Source organism: Panthera uncia, chromosome A2 (assembly GCF_023721935.1).
Source record: "Panthera uncia isolate 11264 chromosome A2, Puncia_PCG_1.0, whole genome shotgun sequence".
NCBI lineage: Eukaryota > Metazoa > Chordata > Mammalia > Carnivora > Felidae > Panthera > Panthera uncia.
In genome coordinates, this window is record NC_064816.1 from 148,332,066 (window position 1) to 148,350,668 (window position 18,603).

The following is an 18,603-nucleotide window of genomic DNA, read 5'->3' on the forward strand; positions in this document are numbered from 1 at the left end:
GGCCGTATCTTACACCACTCATCCCTCACTTTTCACGCTGAGTCTCTAATGCAGGTAAACCCTCCTGGGCCGTTCCCTGGGAACACTTCTCCAGCCGGGGCAGGTGTCCATAGGACCCGTTCACTTCCTCTATAGTAGCTGCACATTTGCAATCACTTAATTAATTATGTGAAGTAATTTGGGGGGCGGGCATATCTAGTTAGTTCACATCTATGTCCCCACTATCTAGTGTACAGAAGGCACTCAAAAATATTTGCTGGCTGACTGGAGCGCCTGGATGGCTCAGTTGAACATCTGACTCTTTTTACATTTCTTTTTAATGTTTATCTATTGTAGAGGGAGACACAGCATGAACGGAGGAGGGGCAGAGGGAGAGGGAGATACAGAATCTGAAGCAGGTTCCAGGCTCTGAGCTGTCAGCACAGAGCCTGACGCAGGCCTCAAACCCACGAGCCGTGAGATCATGACCTGAGCCGAAGTCAGACGCTAACCACCTGAGTCACCCAGGTGCCCCTAAACATCTGACTCTTGATGTCAGCTCAGGTCGTGATCTCATAGTTCGTGACATGGAGCCTTGCACCGGGCTCTGCAATGACAGCGTGGAGCCTGCTTGGGAATCTCTCTCCCTCTCTCTGCCCCTCCCCTGCTTGCACTCACTCTCCCTCTCTCTCTCTCTTTCTCTCTCAAAATAAATAAACTTAAAAAAAATTGTTGGCTGACTGACTGGCTTCTTACCTTTTGGAGTGTGTGTGAATTTAATCTTAGTTGTAGGAGTTGAGCCCCCTTTGAGAATTGATACACTATTAATTGTTTCCTTAAGATGAGTGATTCTTTGTGTTTGTTTGTTTTAAGAATTACATGGCTGATACAACCCAACACCAAAAAATAACCTGATTAAAAAATGGGCAAAGGACCTGAATAGACATTTTCCTAAAGAAGACATACACATGGCCAATAGACGCATGTAAAGATGCTCAACATCACTAATGCGAATCAAATGCAAACGAGAATCAGATTTGATTCGCACAAATGCAGATCAAAACCACAATGAGATATCACCTCACCCCTGTCAGAATGGCTAAATTAAAAAGATAAGAAACAACAAGCAGTGACAAGGATCTGGAAAAAAGGTATGCTTGTGTACTGTTGGTGGATAAACCAGTACAGATAGACCAGAACGGCCACTGTGGAAAACAGTATGGAAGTTCCTCAAAAAGTTAAAACCAGAAATACCACAGGATCCAATAATACCACTATTGGGTATTTACCCAGAGAAAACAAAAACACTAACTTGAAAAGATATATGCACCCCTATGTTTACTGCAGCACTATTTACAACAGCCAAGATATTGAAGCAACCTAAGTGTCCATCAACAGATGAATGGATAAGGAAAATGTGCCAAATATACATACACACATATATACCCATACCTAAATACATGTACGCACAATGGGATATTACACAGCCATAAAAAAGGAAGAGATCATGCCATCTGAGATAACATGGATGGATCTAGAGGTTATTATGTTAAGTGAAATAAGTCAGACTGAGAAAGACAAAGACCATATGATTCCACACATAAATGGAATATAAAAAAAGAAAGAATAAACAATCAAAAATCAGAATCAGACCTATAAATAAAGAGAACAAACCAATGGTTGCCAGAGGGGAGGGGATAGGAGGGTTGATTGAGCAAAATGAGTGGAGGGGAGAGGGATACAGGCCTCCAGTTATGGAATGAGTAAATTACAAGAATGAAAAGCACAACTTAAGGAATACAGTCAATGATACCGTAACAGGGATGTAACGGGACAATGACAGCTACACTTGTGAACATAGCATAAGGAATAAACGTATCAAATCACCAAGCTGTACTACACTTGAAAGTAACATTGTGTGTCAACTAGATTCAAAAAAAAGAAAGAGAGAGAGAGAGAGAAATTAAGTCAAGTAAAAAGTAGCTCAGGGGCGCCTGGGTGGCTCAGTTGGTTAAGTATCCAACTCGATTTCCGCTCAGGTCATGATCTCACGGTTCACGAGACCAAGCCCCACATCGGGCTCTGAGCTGACAGCATGGAGCCTGCTTGGGATTCTCTCCCTCTTTCTGTGCCCCTTCCCTGCTCTCTCTCAAAAATAAATGAATAAACATTTTTAAAAAGTAGCTCATAATTTAAATAAAATTAAACTTTTGAGATTTTTTTTTTTTTTTAAGTAGGCTTCATGCTCAGTATGGAGCCTAACGTGGGGCTTCAACTCACAACCCTGAGATCAAGACCTGAACTGAGATCAAGAGCTGGATGCTTAACTGAGAGCCATCCAGGTGCCCCTGAACTTCTGAAGTTCTTAGAAAGAAAGAAAGAAAGAAAGAAAGAAAGAAAGAAAGAAAAGGATTATATGGGAGAATTTAGGAACAGAAAGAAGGAGCTGAAAAAGACACTGTGTGTGTGGGCAGACCCACACTACTTTAGTCCCCAGGTGACCCAGCATGGCCTGAGACAGAGAGAGGCCTCTCCTCCCACGATTAGAACCTATCAGTGGCAATGGAAGGCTACTTCTAGTGGCTTCACAGGGTTGGACACAAGTCAGGAAGAGCCATAGCTAGAATGGAAGTAATGGCAGACAATGTAGCCGACAGGCAGAATCCTTTGCAAGCATGTCTGAAACTCTTCGGTCCTTCCACCCTGCAAAAAAACCCAAGACAGGAAGGAGCAGGACTATGGTACAGCAATCACATCCCAGGTCAATGTACCACTCTAATTTGGGCATTTAAGATTAACATGAGGGGCACATGGGTGGCTCCGTCAGTTACGTGTCTGATTTCAGCTCAGGTCATGATCTCACGGCTTGTGAGTTCAAGCCCTGCGACAGGCTCCGTGCTGACAGCTCGGAGCCTGGAACCTGCTTCGGATTCTGTGTCTCCCTCTCTCTCTCCCCCCACTCCACCACTCATTCTCTCTCTCTTTCTCAAAAAGAAAAACAAAAGATTAACAAGAGCTTAATTCTCCATGCATGCAAAAGCCTACACGTGCTGGCAAGGACAAATTCATGGCATATACCTCATAATAGAGCCTGAGATATGATTCTACTAGTGAGGCGTCTCTATTCTAGCACAAACCTCTTCCATATTTGTTTTCATCAGTCCCATGTAAGATCCAGTCAAAATTATTCGCACAGATAGACTCCACATGGGTGCGGCTTGTGGCACAAAACAGGATGTTTTCCCTTTTGTTGTTCATCTTCATTTTCTTCCTAATGAAGGAAATGTGAGACTTAACGCCCAGAGCATTCCTCTCCCCACTCCAGTTAATGACTTTAATCCCAAACCAAAGTCGAATTGCCTTAAAATTTTCTTGTTCCAGCTACAAAAAAGTAAATTTATGAAAACTTATAAATGACAGACACATCTGGGGCGCCTGGGTGGCTCAATCGGTTGAGCGTCCGACTTCGGCTCAGGTCATGATCTCGCGGTCCGTGAGTTCGAGCCCCGCGTCGGGCTCTGTGCTGACAGCTCAGAGCCTGGAGCCTGTTTCAGATTCTGTGTCTCCCTCTCTCTCTCTGACCCTCCCCCGTTCATGCTCTGTCTCTCTCTGTCTCAAAAATAAATAAACGTTAAAAAAAAATTTTTTTTAAATAAAAATAAATGACAGACCCATGAAATCAAAGAATCATAAAAGTGAAGCCGAAAGAGAGAAGTTCGAGTTTACACAATGAAAAAACCAGGGGTGCCTGGGTGGCTCAGTCAGTTAAGCGTCTGACTTCAGCTCAGGTCACGATCTCATGGTTGGTGAGTTTGAGCCCCACGTTGGGCTCTGTGCTGGCAGCTTAGAGCATGGGAGTCTGCTTTGAGTTCTGTGTCTGCTGCTCCCCTGCTCATGCTGTCTCTCCCAAAAGTGAATAAACATTAAAAAAAAAAAGAAAATGAGGGGCGCCTGGCTGGTTCAGTGGGTTAAGTGTCCGACTTCGGCTCGGGTCACCATTTCACATGAGCTCAAGCCCCGTGTTGGGCTCTGTGCTGACAGCTCTGAGCCTGGAGCCTCCTTCAGATTCTGATTCTCCCTCTTTCTCTGCCCCTCCCCTGCTAGCTGTCTCTCTCTCAAATATAAACATTAAAAAACAAAAATTTTTTAAATGAAAAAACGAACTAGACCCTGAAGACACTCTTCACTATAAAATAAACCATGGGGCGCCTGGGTGGCTCAGTCGGTTGAGCGTCCGACTTCGGCTCAGGTCACAATCTCGCAGTTCGTGAGCTCAAGCCCCGCATCGAGCTCTGTGCTGATGGCTCAGAGCCTGGAGCCTGCTTCTGATTCTGTGTCTCCCTCTCTCTCTGTCCTTCCCCCACTCATGCTCTGTCTCTGTGTCAGAAATAAATAAATATTAAAAAAATAAATAAATTAAGTAAAATAAAACAAACCAGTGAACTGGTTTTAAAGTACAGCTTGTAACTAATCCTTTCAAACTTCACGTTGAAACAAAAAGAAAAACAAAAAACAAAGAAAAACCCTGATCGTGTGGCCACCAACCTTTCAAAAGCATTCAAGAGCTTTGTATTCTTGATCTTCTTTATGTTTTCAATCTTGAAATTTTTCATGGAAGCTTTAAAACGCTCGCTTATTGTGTCATATTCCAGAGTCTGCTGATTGATCTCTAACAGCTGAGAAAATTAAAAACCATGTAAACGTGAAACACGAGACATTTAGAGCACGATATGTCCACACACGTGGCCCCTGATGCCATGGGGTATCCTTGCCAGGCCCCCAGCAGCAGGTGGGATAAGCTGGCTTAGGGTTTCCACATCTGGCAGTTCATTCTAGTCACGAACTCGCTGGCACTGGGCCCATCGGAGCAGGCTGACTGATGGCTGGCAACGCACGATGCTTAAAGGCAAAGGGACGCCCCCTGGAGGTGTCGGACTTGGTGCAGTGACCTGGGAGGGCCTTAAGCTAGAGCAGGGACAGAGGCACTGAAGGTGTGTAAGAGGTCTGCACTCAAATCTGGAGCGTGACGTGGACGCGGAACGGTATAGAAGGAGTACTGCCCCAACCAGGGTAGGTGACGAGCTGAGGCAGTTTGTACCCTCCCCCAGAAACCTGCTTTTTAAGTCCCACTAACAGACGAGGCACTTTCACTCTCTGACTTCCCGCTTTTGTCATCCATGAAGCAGAGATCCTAATAGGTCAGAGGGTTCTCGCAAGGACGCGACCCAAAGGGATCGGGTATGGCAGGGCAGCAAGGTGACCTGGAGGGGGTGGCTGTTCTCTGGGAAAGTAACACCATTACCATTTGGAGGCCTTTGAATCTTGATCCATGAATTTCATAGAAGCCAACCGTTTTCTCATCCAAACACACAGATCTACAGCTAAGCCCCTTCCCCCATTTCTGAACAATTGATACACCAAAAAGCAAAAACCAGTACCTCATATCCACTCGAGCCAAACTCGTGCTGAGGGAACAATGTCGAGGTTAACGGCTCTGACAGGGTCTGCGCCGGCTGATGCCTACAAGTAAGAGAAAGAATTCACTTGGCTCCCTGTTCCATAGGCCCGAGTTCCGTCCCAAAATTCCAGTCACTAAGCCCAGGTTTCCCAGAGAATATTTTCTTTGTATTTTATTTTGGATTACCTTCCTGTGCATTCCTGGTATAGTTGTACTAGTAATTAGGCTCTTTTAAAATGCAGTTATTATCCAGGGCACCTGGGTGACTCAGTTGGTTGAGAATCTGACTTTAGCTCAGGTCATGATCTCACAGTTCATGAGTTCAGGCCCCGCGTCGAGCTCTGTGCTGACAGCTCGGAGCCTGGAGCCTATTTCAGATTCTGTGTCTCCTTCTCTCTCTGTCCCGCTCACACTCTGTCTCTGTCTCTCTCTCTCTCTCTCAAAAATAAATAAATGTTGGGGCGCCTGGGTGGCTCAGTCAGTTGGGCGTCCGACTTCGGCTCAGGTCACGATCTCGCGGTCCGTGAGTTCGAGCCCCGCGTCGGGCTCTGGGCTGATGGATGGCTCGGAGCCTGGAGCCTGCTTCCGATTCTGTGTCTCCCTCTCTCTCTGCCCCTCCCCCGTTCATGCTCTGTCTCTCTCTGTCTCAAAAATAAATAAAACATTAAAAAAAAATTTTTTTTAAATAAATAAATAAATAAATAAATTTTTAAAAAAAAAAAAAAACAAAACGCGTTTTAGGGGCGCTTGGGTGACTTAGTCAGTTAAGCGGCCGACTTCGGCTCAGGTCATGATCTCGCAGTCCGTGAGTTTGAGCCCCGCATCAGGCTCTGTGCTGACAGCTCAGAGCCTGGAGCCTGTTTCAGATTCTGTGTCTCCTTCTCTCTCTGACCCTCCTCCATTCATGCTCTGTCTCTCTCTGTCTCAAAAATAAATAAACATTAAAAAATAATAAAAAAAAGCTTTTTAAATGCGTCATTATCCGTAATTTGGTAAATTAATTTAATGTTATTTTCCCACTGATTCAAGATGTAAAAGCATTCCTTCCTTTTTATATTCCTGCTCAACCTTCAAAGGATCTAATATGCGAGCGAGCATTAAGATGTCTTACAGTGTCTTTGAGAAACTATAAACACTGGAGTAGACGAGAAGCATCAGGAAAAGAATCCTGCTGTCTTTCCTGTAGAAACTGTATTTCAGGATAACTATACAGGAGGAAAACTCTTCCTGGCAGACAGTACACAGCTAGTAATTGCAGAATTGACAGGATTAGAAAACCACCATTTCATAACTGCTGATGAAATAAAGGATTGAAACGGTGACCAGCAGGAGCAACTGTAACCATCGAGTGAGAGAACAGAGGAGGAACAGAGGAGGAACAGAGGAGAGTACAGAGGAGGAACAGTGAGAAGTTGTTACAGAGAGGTCAGACTGGAATGACACAACCCTGTCTCGTCTTCGTCACTAAAAATAGGACAACTACGGGTGCCTCAGTGGCTCAGTCGGTTAACGGTCGGACTTCAGCTCAGGTCACGATCTCGCTGTTCCTGAGTTTAAGCCCTATGTCAGGCTCTGTGCTGACGGCACAGAACCTGCTTGGGATTCTCTGTCTCCCTCTCTGTTTCCGCCTCTCCCCTGGCTCTCTTGCTCTCTCTCTTAAAATAAATAAATAAACATTAAACAAATTTTAAGGAGGACAACTAGACATTATGTGCCTCCTACTGTGATGTGACAGGAAGTACAAAGTAGCAGTTAAATTGTACCATTAACCAACAATGGAACCTTGATCTAATCAAGCCTCTAAATCTTGAACAAGCCATGAGCTCATAGAAATTTCTTATCAGATGACCCCACAGGCATTCAATTTGATACATTCTGAATGTGGGAAATTCTCTAAGGACGAATCGCTTAGTTTCTTAAAAACCAACAACAAGGGGCGCCTGGGTGGTTTAGTCGGTTGAGCATCCAACTTTGGATCAGGTCATGATCTCGCGGTTCACAGGTTCGAGCCCCACATCGGGCTCTGTGCTGACAGCTCAGAGCCTGGAGCCTGCTTCGGATTCTCTGTCTCCCTCTCTCTCCGCCCCTCCCACACTTGCACTCTGTCTCTGTCTCTTTCAAAAATAAACATTAAAAAAAATTTTTTTAATAAAAACAACAAAATGCAACACACACACCTTGTTTTGATAAAAACTGAAATAAATCAACTGTGAAAAAGTCATGCTTGATTTGACACCCACCTTGAAATCTGTTTCACATAACCACGTATCACCCGGGAGGGTGGGGGGAAACCCCAACCCCAAAACCCTTCATGAACAATGTAGATTTTACGGAGTTTCATGAGCACACAGAGGAGAGCGACACAGGATCCTCCACAGCAAAATTTCCTCCAAACAATCCCCTTCAATCAACTGTATCATGTCCAAATCTCCTTGCCCAGGCAACTAACGCTTCCCTCTCTTTGCCCATTTCTTCCTCAGCTGCCTACCCTCTACAAATCCACTCAACAAAACAAAAGATATGCAGAAGAACCCACAGGAACACAAGCCCCTCTAATGGTGCATCTGGTTATTTCTAGGCACACCCCTTCGATCCTGCCGTGCACAGTGAAGAGGCTGAGACCCGGGTAGCTGAGGCTCCCGCCAAGTCCCCTGTGAGTCAGAGGAAGAGACAGATTTCCTGCTCGCCTACCCTTTCAGCCACCCTGTACCGCTTCACAAGCATAGAGGATGCAAAAGGAAACTGCAGTGTTATGCAAGCAGGAAGATTTCAAGAAAACAGATGCAGGAGTAGATTGGGGAGATCGGCGGGTGAACACCTACAGCATCCGCCAGCAGGCAGTGCTTCTGAACACTTACTTGAACCCCCTTTTAATCTGTTCCACATCCTCGTAAGACACGAATTTTGGCCTTCTGACAACATTCTTTTGGGTCTTGGAAGCTACGTTTGTTTGAATCATCCCTTTAGACAGAAAAAAGAAAACAAACAAGAACCAAGAATTAGTTCTAGAAAACGTTTCTTGTTATTTTTCGTAGGCTAGGAATACAGCAGATCTTCACCACTGAACTGTGACATGTATGAATAAGAGAAAATCCTTTTGGATGGAAGTTTCTCGTGATTAAAAAGCTGTATCCTTCACTGCCCTCTTGTAAGACCCAGAAAACAAAGAGGTGATGAGATGAGCAGTCAGCAATTAATCTAATCTCTAAATTGAAGTCAGACAGTAAAGGGGAGGACATGGGCAGCCAGATAACAGCACATTATCCATATAAGCTACCCTAGACCAGGCATCAATAATTATGGGTTGGAATGTGGTAGCTAGATCTTGAAGGATTTTTCTAGATCAAGTGTGAAATGTCATTTTTAATTCATGCATGTTGTAGACCCAGGTCCAAGTTGCAGCCAGAGTGAGCTCTTTAAAAAGCAAATCAGGGGCGCCTGGGTGGCGCAGTCGGTTAAGCGTCCGACTTCAGCCAGGTCACAATCTCACAGCTCGTGGGTTTGAGCCCCGCATTGGGCTCTGTGCTGACAGCTCAGAGCCTGGAGCCTGCTACCGATTCTGCGTCTCCCTCTCTCTCTGCCCCTCTTCAGCTTGTACTCTGCCTCTTTCTCTCAAAAATTAACAAATGTTAAAGAAAGGGTTTTTTGGTTTTTTTTTTTTTTTTTTTTTTTTTTTGTAAGTAAATCATCACCCGGGGCACATCAGTGGTGTGCAACTCCTGATTTCAGCTCAGGTCGTGATCTCCCATTTCATGGGTTCGAGCCCCGCATTGGGTGTCTGCGCTGCTGATGCAAAGACTGCTTGGGATCCTCTCTCTCCCTCTCTCTCTCTGCCCCTCCCACGCTCTCTCTCTCAAAACAAACAAATAAACTTGAAAAAAAAAAAGTAAATCAACTTACATTGCTAGTGAAAGTATAAAATGGCACAGCCACTTTGGAAGACTGTTGGGCAGTTTCCTATAAAGTTAAACACCTGGTGCCTATGTGACCTAGCGATCCCACTCCTTCATACTCACCCAAGAGAAATGAAAACTTACACTCACACGAAGACTTGCATTTGAATGTTCTTAGTAGCATCATTATAATAACCAAAATGTGAAAATAACCAAACTGCCCATTAACAGATGAATGGGTAAACCAACCAAGGTACAACCTTACAATGAAATATTACTCAGCACTGAAAAGGGAAGAACCACTGCACGTGCAACCGCACAGGTGAATCGAAACAACATTCTGAGTGAAGGGAGTCAGCCACGTGCAGAAAACACCACAAGATTCTACTTCTGTGACGTTCTAGGATGGACAGAACTATAGAGACAGCAAATGGGGGTGGGAAGAGTGACTGCAAAGGAGCATGAGGACACTTTTTGGATCGATGACTGGAAAGCTCTAGATCCTGATCAGGATAGCAGCTGCACGCCATCGGTCAGCACGCATCCAACTGCACGCTTAACACGGATGCACCCCATTGTAGCAATTCTGCTTCAGTAGAGTTGGTGTAAAGTGAAACAAACATAAACGATAAAAAGATCAAATGAGATCATGCCACAGCCCTGCTCCCAACCTTCCCGCCGCCCTTTGAAACCTCCAGCTCATCTGCAATTTACGGTCTTAGCGCCAGCTCCTCCCTCTCTTGGGGGCCCTCCTTCCCATGGGCACAGGTGCTCCCTTCCTTCCAAAATTTCCTCCTGGGATACAAACAAGATGCTCTCCTAGGACTCCTCCAGTTCTCTGGCTGCTTCTTCACACTGCTTCTTTTTCCCCAGAGCTGGTATCACTTTCAGAAACTGCCTGGTATGTCAGCACCTAGAACGGTGCCTAGCGACATGGGTGGCGTTCCAATACTAGATTCATGAATGACAATATCAGAAACAGGAAAAAAAAGACCCTGGAATACCGCAAATGGCTCCGAACTAGTTTCTATGAACCAAGTGAACGAGAACTGCTGGTCACCTTTCTCCAGATTCGGGAACCAGGTCCATTATTGGTTCTTCTCTGTCCAACACCCATTTAAATTGCCAAAACAATAGAATAGTACCCAAAGAATAAAATTTTTTTTGATTTAAGTCATTCTTAATTTCAACATCCAACGGAAGAGATTTCTATTCCTTCCTATTGCCCTCTGGTTTTGGTCATGTGTGCACACTGTTGCACTTACCATGCATATTAATTCTTTTAAAAAAACTTTTGATTTGAGGGGCACCTGGGTGGCTCAGTCGGTTGAGCATCCAACTCTTGTCTTTTTTTTTTAATTTTTTTTAACGTTTATTCATGTTTGAGAGACAGAGACAGAGCGTGAGTAGGGGAGGGGCAGAGAGAGAGAGGGAGACACAGAATTGGAAGCAGGCTCCAGGCTCTGAGCTGTCAGCACAGAGCCTGACACGGGGCTCAATCTCACGAACTGCAAGATCATGAACTGAGCTGAAATTGGACACTCAACCTACTAAGCCACCCAGGAGCCCCAAGCGTCCAACTCTTGATTTTGGCTCAAATCATGATCCCAGGGTCATGGGATCGAGACCCGCCTCGGGCTCTATGCTGCACATGGAGCCTGCTTAAGATTTTCTCTCTTTGTCTCTCTCTCTCTCTCTCTCTCTCTCTCTGTCTCTCCCCGTCTCTGTCCCTTCCCCCCACAGCCCCTGCTCCCAGGCTCTCTCTCTCAGAAAAAAAAAAAAAAAAGTACAAAATATAAAGAGGCCTCTGATGGAGTATCTTTGGAGCCTGGATCAGGATCCCTGCTTGGAATTCTGTCTCTCTCTTTCCCCCTCTTTCTCCTATACCCCTCCCTAACTCCTGTTTTCTCTCTCTCAAATAAAATTTAAAAATTTTTTTATATGTTTATTTACTTTTGAGAGACAGAGATAGAGCACGACCAGAGGAGGGGAAGAGAGAGGGAGATACAGAATCTGAAGTAGAATCCAGGCTCTGAGCTGTCAGCATAGAGCCCAATGCGGGGCTCGAACAGACCGCGAGATCATGACCTGAGCCGAAGTCGGATGTTTAATCGACTGAACAACCCAGGTGCCCCTCAAATAAAATTTTTAAAAAATTAAAAACAAAACAAAACAAAAAAACCTTGATTTGAAATACAACATCTAGAGGCACCTGGATGGCTCAGTCAGTCAAGCAACTGACTCTTGATTTTGGCTCAGGTCATGATCTGACGGTTTGAGTTCGAGCCCCATGTCAGCACAGAGCCTACTTGGGACTGTCTCCCTCTATCGCTGCCCCTCCCCCACTCACACAATAGCGCTCTCTCTCTCTTTCTCTCTCTCTCTCAAAAATAAATAAACATTTGAAATACAACATCTAAAGAGGAAAAGTACAAACATAAACTTGGGAGGTTGCCTTTTTCACTTAACAGTATCAAATTTTGACTTTACTGCATGGTTTTCGTAATCATAATTTTAACCAATACTCCAATGAAATTCAATACCCTGTTTTAATCACTATCCGACCACCCTACAGGCTGTTCCTCTACTATAGCATATCAAATAGGCTTTAATAAACATCGTCATGTTCATAACCTTTTTTTTTCCCCCTTCTGGTGAATTATTTCCTTAAAAAGATTCCTGAGACCATGAAAAGGCAATCGTATTTTAATATCTCTTGATATGTATAACCAGATTGCTTTCCAAAATACAGTAGCTGGTATAACGTTTTTTGGAGGCTTAATACACAACAATTGGTACAGGGCCCAAATGTGAGGTACCACCTGGAATGTCAAGGACGCGAGAAAGTCTTCTTTACCTCTTTCAAAGCACCTGTAGGGCTGATCCTGAAAGGGCAACTACCCAACCATATACAGGGAGCGTCCCAGGGGTGCAGCTGAAAGGACAGTACATTTAGAGGGAGGGCAGTTCCTGCCCTGATTTCTTACTAAACACAACAGATTGGTAGAAACTAAACTGAAAGCCTTCCCATGGCGACTCAAACAAACATGGCAGAAGGCAAAGTCTCTAGAAAAAGGGATGGATAGGGGCACCTGGGTGGCTCAGTCGGTTAAGAACCCGACTTCAGCTCAGGTCATGATCTCCGGTTCATGGGTTCGAGCCTTGCGTCGGGCTGTGTGCTGACAGCTCAGAGCCTGGAGCCTGCTTCAGATGCCGTGTCACCCTCTCTCTTTGCCCCTCCCCTACTCACGCTGCCTCTGTCTCTCAAAAATGAATAAATGTTAAGAAAAATGTAAAAAAAAAGAAAAGATAAGAAAAAGGAAAAGTGATGGATAAAGCCACTAACCTAGATGATGAAGCCCAGAAGGAACAGGGAGGTTTTACAATTCTGAAGGCACCAATGGGTCCAAAGTCTCTACTGTAGTCATCAGCACCTGAACTTTTGCCTCGGCCTGGGAAACAGCCCGTCCATTTAGTCCAATGCCCGCATTTTACAGATGAGGGAGCTGTGGCCCAGACAGGCCAGGTGCTGTTCCCAGGGTTACATAGAGAGCCAAGTCTCTCCAGCACAGGTCTCCACTGGCTTCCACACCACCATCCCGCGTGCCTTGCTAAAAAGGAACCCTGATGCTGTGTTCAGCGTGTATATACACTCTGCTCCCATTCCCACGTGCACACCGTGTGCCAGATTCCAACAGCAGGGGTCACTGCCAAACGCAGAGTCTTACCCATAAAACTCAGCTCGTAGCTCTGTGAACCCGCCTGAAATGGCACAATTCCCCTCGGAGAGCACAGAAAGAAAGACTCCAGGTACGAAGAGTCGACGTTTGCAGCTTGCTGTTTGTCGACCTGATTGAAAAAAAAAAAAAGGTAAAGACACTCGAGGGTAGGCTTTTAAGAAACCTCTGCCATTGTATCTTACACAATTGTATTTTAGCCACGGGACTTAAACAGGAATGCAGCTTGCCTCCCAAACCAGGCTGTAAAGGTTGCCAGGCTGGGGCCACGTCTCAAGGCCTACGTGAAGGGTCTAGACATCAGAATGGATGGGTAAAGGGAAGCGTGTGGATTCTAGTGAGGAGACAAGCTAGGCCACCATTCCACTGTCCCCACCCAACGCAGGGCTGGCAGACCAGGGCAGACTGCACGTAAGCCCGAATAGGAGGGGTTCCCAATATTTAATGGCAAGGAGACACTTGTTCATCATGATCTAAACTGGAGGAGTTAATGACAGCAAGTTCCTGCTGGCAGCCTATGATGGGAAGGGGCTACTGGTCCCTTTAATGACACTCTGGATTCTGAGGCTTTCAGCTACACATACCCCTACTCCTTCCCCAGTGAAGATGCCTGCCAGATATAAGGCGAGGGGGCCACAATGAAAGCCTTCAAGGAAGATGTCTTGAACTAGGTCTCTTTAGCCTGGAGAGGAGTATGGTAAGGGCAGGAAAGCTGGGTCCCAACACCTGTACACGGTGTAAAGCTGGAATAAACTAGAATGTGGTTCAGGAGGTAGCACCAGGACAAACGGGTGGAAGCGACAAGGAGGCTAAGGAGGCTAACTTTAGAAGAACTTTCTCAACCGCATTATCCAACAATCTTTTTTAATTTTTTTAAAATGTTTTTTTATTTATTCTTGAGAGAGAGAGACAGAGAGAGACAGAGCATAAGCAAGGGAGGGGCAGAGAGAGACAGGGACACAGAATCCGAAGCAGGCTCCGAGTTGTCAACATAGAGCCCGACGCGGTGCTCGAACTCACAAGCCGTGAGATCATGACCTGAGCCGGAGTCTGACGCTCAACCGACTGAGCCACCCAGGTGCCCCACAGCATCCAACAATTAAGCCACCCCATGAAGATGTTTGTTGCAACAGCTGCTGGGACATGATCTGTCAGGATCATTGTAAAAGAGACTACCATCCTTGGTGGGCAGTAGGAAATGAGGTATCCAAGATTAGGTAGATGACGGCCCGGGTAAATCACATGCCTTCCTACGACCCCAAAGAGCAGTGACTTGGGCAAACGCCTGTGAACACAGGGAGCAGCAAGGTAGGTCTGTCACCTCTGGGGACACTGGTTTGCCAATGCGAATCTCTGTCCTCATCTCCCATTCTGACAGCTGAAGTCCTATATCTCTGCAGGACCCCATTCTAGGCTGGAAGGAATTTACTCTAGGCCAGGGCCTTTCAAACTCTAATTTGTATGTGAATCACCCAGGAATTGTTTTAAAATGCAGAATAAAGGGGCGCCTGGGTGGCTCAGTCAGTTGAGCGTCCAACTTCAGCTCAGGTCACGATCTCGTGGTATATGGGTTCGAACCCTGCGTCGGGCTCTGTGCTGACCGCTCAGAGCCTGGAGCCTGTTTCAGATTCTGTGTCTCCCTCTCTCTCTGACCCTCCCCCGTTCATGCTCTGTCTCTCTCTGTCTCAAAATAAATAAACGTTAAAAAAAAAAAATTTTTTTTTTAAATAAAAATAAAAAAAGTAAAATGCAGAATAAAATTCTGGGAACTGGGTTTTAATTCTGCATTTCAAAGAGCTCTCATGGTGCCAATGTTGTTGGTCTGTAGACCTGATTTTAACGAGCAAGACCCTCACGTCTAGATCAGCATTGTCCACTGGAACGTTCTGGAACATTTCACTGGACATGTTCTCTGTGTTTTCCCCTGTGATAGCTGCTAGCTACAAGTGGTCGTAGAGCACTTAAATGTGACTATTGTTACCGTGGAATTGAATTATTCGTTTTGTTCAAATTCAATTAACTGAAGTTTAAAATTAAACAGCCACAAGGGGCTAGTGGCTGTCCTACTGGACACACCGAGGCAATTTCAGTGTCTGAGCATTTGGACAGCCTCTCAAGCTTCACACTTGGTTCTCCTTCGGGCCCTTCCCTCACACTGTACTCCAGTTCTGATTAAGTGAATGAATGAATGAATGAATGCATGGTAGGGTCTTTGATTATTTTTTTTTCTCCCAAAAGACTTGAATGTGTATCTCATGTTCAGTAGCCAGGTCTTGGCTTTTGTCCTGTGCCTACATTACTGCCTTGATCTAGAGCTAAGGCGTGTCTTTGCCTCGGGTGGTTCTCTCGGGCCATAGGCTCCCTGCCCCTCTACACCAGCTGTCACAGGTACACCAGCTGGTAAACATCTCCTTGGGTCCGGATCCGCCTGATGCAAACCCCGTGACAACCAGGCCCCGCCCTCCAGCTGTCACTCTGTCCTGCACCATTGCTGCCCAGCTGCCCGTCCATTCAATCATCATCCTGCCCAACATCACTTCCTCTCCCTGTCTACCATCTATGTAGGGCCAAGTCTTGGTTAAGCACTTGAACTTCCTTAAAAGGATATCAAGTCTACATTCCGGAGAGTTCACAGTCAAAGCATATGCACCTGCCCTGGGTTGACAAAAGCTGCTGTTGTCTCCCTTTCTACTAGGGGGGCTCCTAACCCAGAAATCGCAGTTGCCCCAACTCATATTAAAAATTCAATTGCAGGAGGGGCACCTGGGTGGCTCCGTCTGTTAAGTGTCTGACTCCTGATTTTGGACAAGGTGGTGATCTCACGGTTGGTGGATTCCAGCCCCCCGTCGGGTTCTGCGCTGACAGCATGGAGCCTGCTTGGGATCCTCTCTCTCTCCCTCTCTCTCTACCCCTCCGCCTCACTCTCTCTCTCAAATAAATAAGCTTTAAAAAAAGAAAATAATTAATAGCTGTTGCTGTTGATAAACACAATCCCGGAGTATATGTTTGCTACAAAATACACCAATACAGTGGTGTATAACATGAAAACGCACTAGTTCAACTACACCCATGTGCCATGGGTAACCATGTAGGTGTCAGACGTTTTATTAATATTTTTTCCTGAAGTGGCCAAGTTTAAACAAGAGCCTCCACAAGGAGGAACGGTACTCACCTTCTCCCCATATTGAACCCATCTGTCGGATTTGCTCCTCCAGTACCAAATCCATTTTGTGGCAAAGACAAAATTGGTCAGCACTGTGACAGATGAAGGTGTGGAGATACGCCGGATAGGATTACAATTACAAACCATCATCTGGAAGTTGATGTTTTTATTTCCGATAGAAAAGCTGAAGGGGAAGAGTTTAAAGTTAACAAAATACCACCCCGATGTTTATTGCAGCATTACCAACAACAGCCAAACTACGGAAAGAGCCCGGGTGTCCATCAACTGATGAGTGGATACGGATATAGTATATCTATGCATATATATATAAATACACAATGGAATATTACTCAGCCATCAAGACAAATGAAATCTCACCATTTGCAACGACATGGATAGTGCCAGAGTGTATTATGCTAAGCAAAATAAGCCAATCAGAGAAAGACAAACACTATATGATTTTACTTATATGTGAAATTTAAGAAACAAAACAGACGACCACATGGTCATCTGTGGTCATCAGGGGGTAAAAAAGAGAGGAGAAACAAACCATCAGGGACTCCTAATGACAGAGAACAAACTTGAAGGTTGATGGAGGAAGGTGGGTGGGGGATGGGCTAGATGGGGAATGGGGACGAAGGAGGGCACTTGTTATGATGAGCACGGGGTGTTGTATGTAAGTGACAAATCACTCAATTCTACTCCTGAAACCAATATTGCACTGTATGTTAACTAACTAGAATTTAAACACAAATCTGAAAGGAAGAAAATTAAAAATAAATATAAAATTGTGCCCACAAAACTACTGATTGGCTTAATATTAGCAACTCGTGGTATGTCAGTTTTTTCAAGTAATACTATTTTTTTTTAACGTTTATTTATTTTTGAGACAGAGAGAGACAGAGCATGAACAGGGGAGGGGCAGAGAGAGAGGGAGACACAGAATCTGAAACAGGCTCCAGGCTCTGAGCTGTCAGCACAGAGCCCGACGCGGGGCTCGAACTCACGGACCGTGAGATCATGACCTGAGCCGAAGTCGGACGCTTAACCGACCAAGCCACCCAGGCGCCCCTCAAGTAATACTATTTAAATAGTTACATAATGTGGTCCAAGACCTTTTCAGGAAGCCAGGAAAGTCAAAGTTATTTTCATAATAATACTAAGACATTATTTGCCTTTTTTACTTTCATACTCTCACAGGTGCACAGTGGAGTTTTCCCAGAGGCTACACGATGTGTGATTCTACAGCAAATTAAAGAGATTTGCAAAAACATAAAACAATGGCATTTTCTAGATGAATTTTTTTGCTTTGTTTTGGAAAACACTATTTATACATAAATAGTTACTACATATGATAATATATACTTATATAAACATAGTTATATAAAAATATGTTATTTATGTTACCATGTAATGAGTTTGTATTATTTTTCAATGAATCCACAAAAATTGAATATTTCTCCATTTTGATTTTTAATATGGTAAATACCGACAGGTACAATTCACATAAAGAGAGGTTCTGTGGGATTCTCAATATAGTTTAAGACTGTAGAGGGGACCCGAGACCAACAAGTGTGAAAATTACTGCTCTAAGAAACACCTCCTACATCAGTGGTTCCCAATGAGGAATGGAGACATTTAGCAATACTGAAAGACTTTTTTGGTTATAACAATAAAAATCTAGTGGATAAAGGCCAGGAATGCTGCTAAACAGCCCCCCAAAAGTAAATAATTATCTAGCCCCAAAAGTCAAGAGTGCTAAGGTTGAGAAAGCCAGAGGCAGATTTTCCTAGGGGGGAAAAACACACCTAGAAACAAGTAAGTAGCTGATGCTACCCTCTAGTGGCAAAATGCAGCAACACAGAATCTCCACCAAAAATTCACTATACAGATGACAAGTTTGCAATTTCCCCCCCAGAGAATTCCCTTATAGGGGCGCCTGGGTGGCTCAGTCGGTTCAGCATCCAACTTCAGCTCAGGTCATGATCTCGTGGTCTGTGAGTTCGAGCTCCGCGTCGGGCTCTGTGCTGACAGCTCAAAGCCTAGAGTCTGTTTCAGATTCTGTGTCTCCTTCTCTGTCTCTGCCCCTCCCCTGCTCATGCTCTGTCTCTCTGTCTCTCTGTCTCTCTGTCTCTCTCTCTCTCTCTCTCTCTCTGTCAAAAATAAATAAACATTAAAAAAAAAAAGAATTCCCTTATAACAGGAAGGACAAAGAGGAGGAGGAGGAGTTGTTGTTAACAGAATCATAAACACAGAAAACAAATTGGTGATTGCAGAGGGGAGGGAGTGGGGGGATAAAGGGAAGTAAGAGATACAAACTTTCAGTTATAAAGTAAATCACAGGGATGAAAAATACAGCATAGGGAGTAGGGA

At 44.8% G+C, this 18,603-nt stretch overlaps 1 protein-coding gene across 1 annotated transcript in view; it reads right to left on the reverse strand.

Moving 5' to 3' along the window:
• Positions 1 to 18,603, reverse strand: part of ZC3HAV1 (zinc finger CCCH-type containing, antiviral 1) — a 61,852-nt gene that overhangs the window by 11,160 nt on the left and 32,089 nt on the right. Inside the window, exons 7-12 of the mRNA XM_049641940.1 lie at positions 16,240 to 16,414; positions 13,059 to 13,179; positions 8,296 to 8,398; positions 5,418 to 5,499; positions 4,525 to 4,655; positions 3,117 to 3,250 (exon numbers count right to left, since the gene is read on the reverse strand). Coding sequence (XP_049497897.1) covers positions 3,117 to 3,250; positions 4,525 to 4,655; positions 5,418 to 5,499; positions 8,296 to 8,398; positions 13,059 to 13,179; positions 16,240 to 16,414 — 746 coding nt within the window. The remainder of the gene's footprint in view (positions 1 to 3,116; positions 3,251 to 4,524; positions 4,656 to 5,417; positions 5,500 to 8,295; positions 8,399 to 13,058; positions 13,180 to 16,239; positions 16,415 to 18,603) is intronic.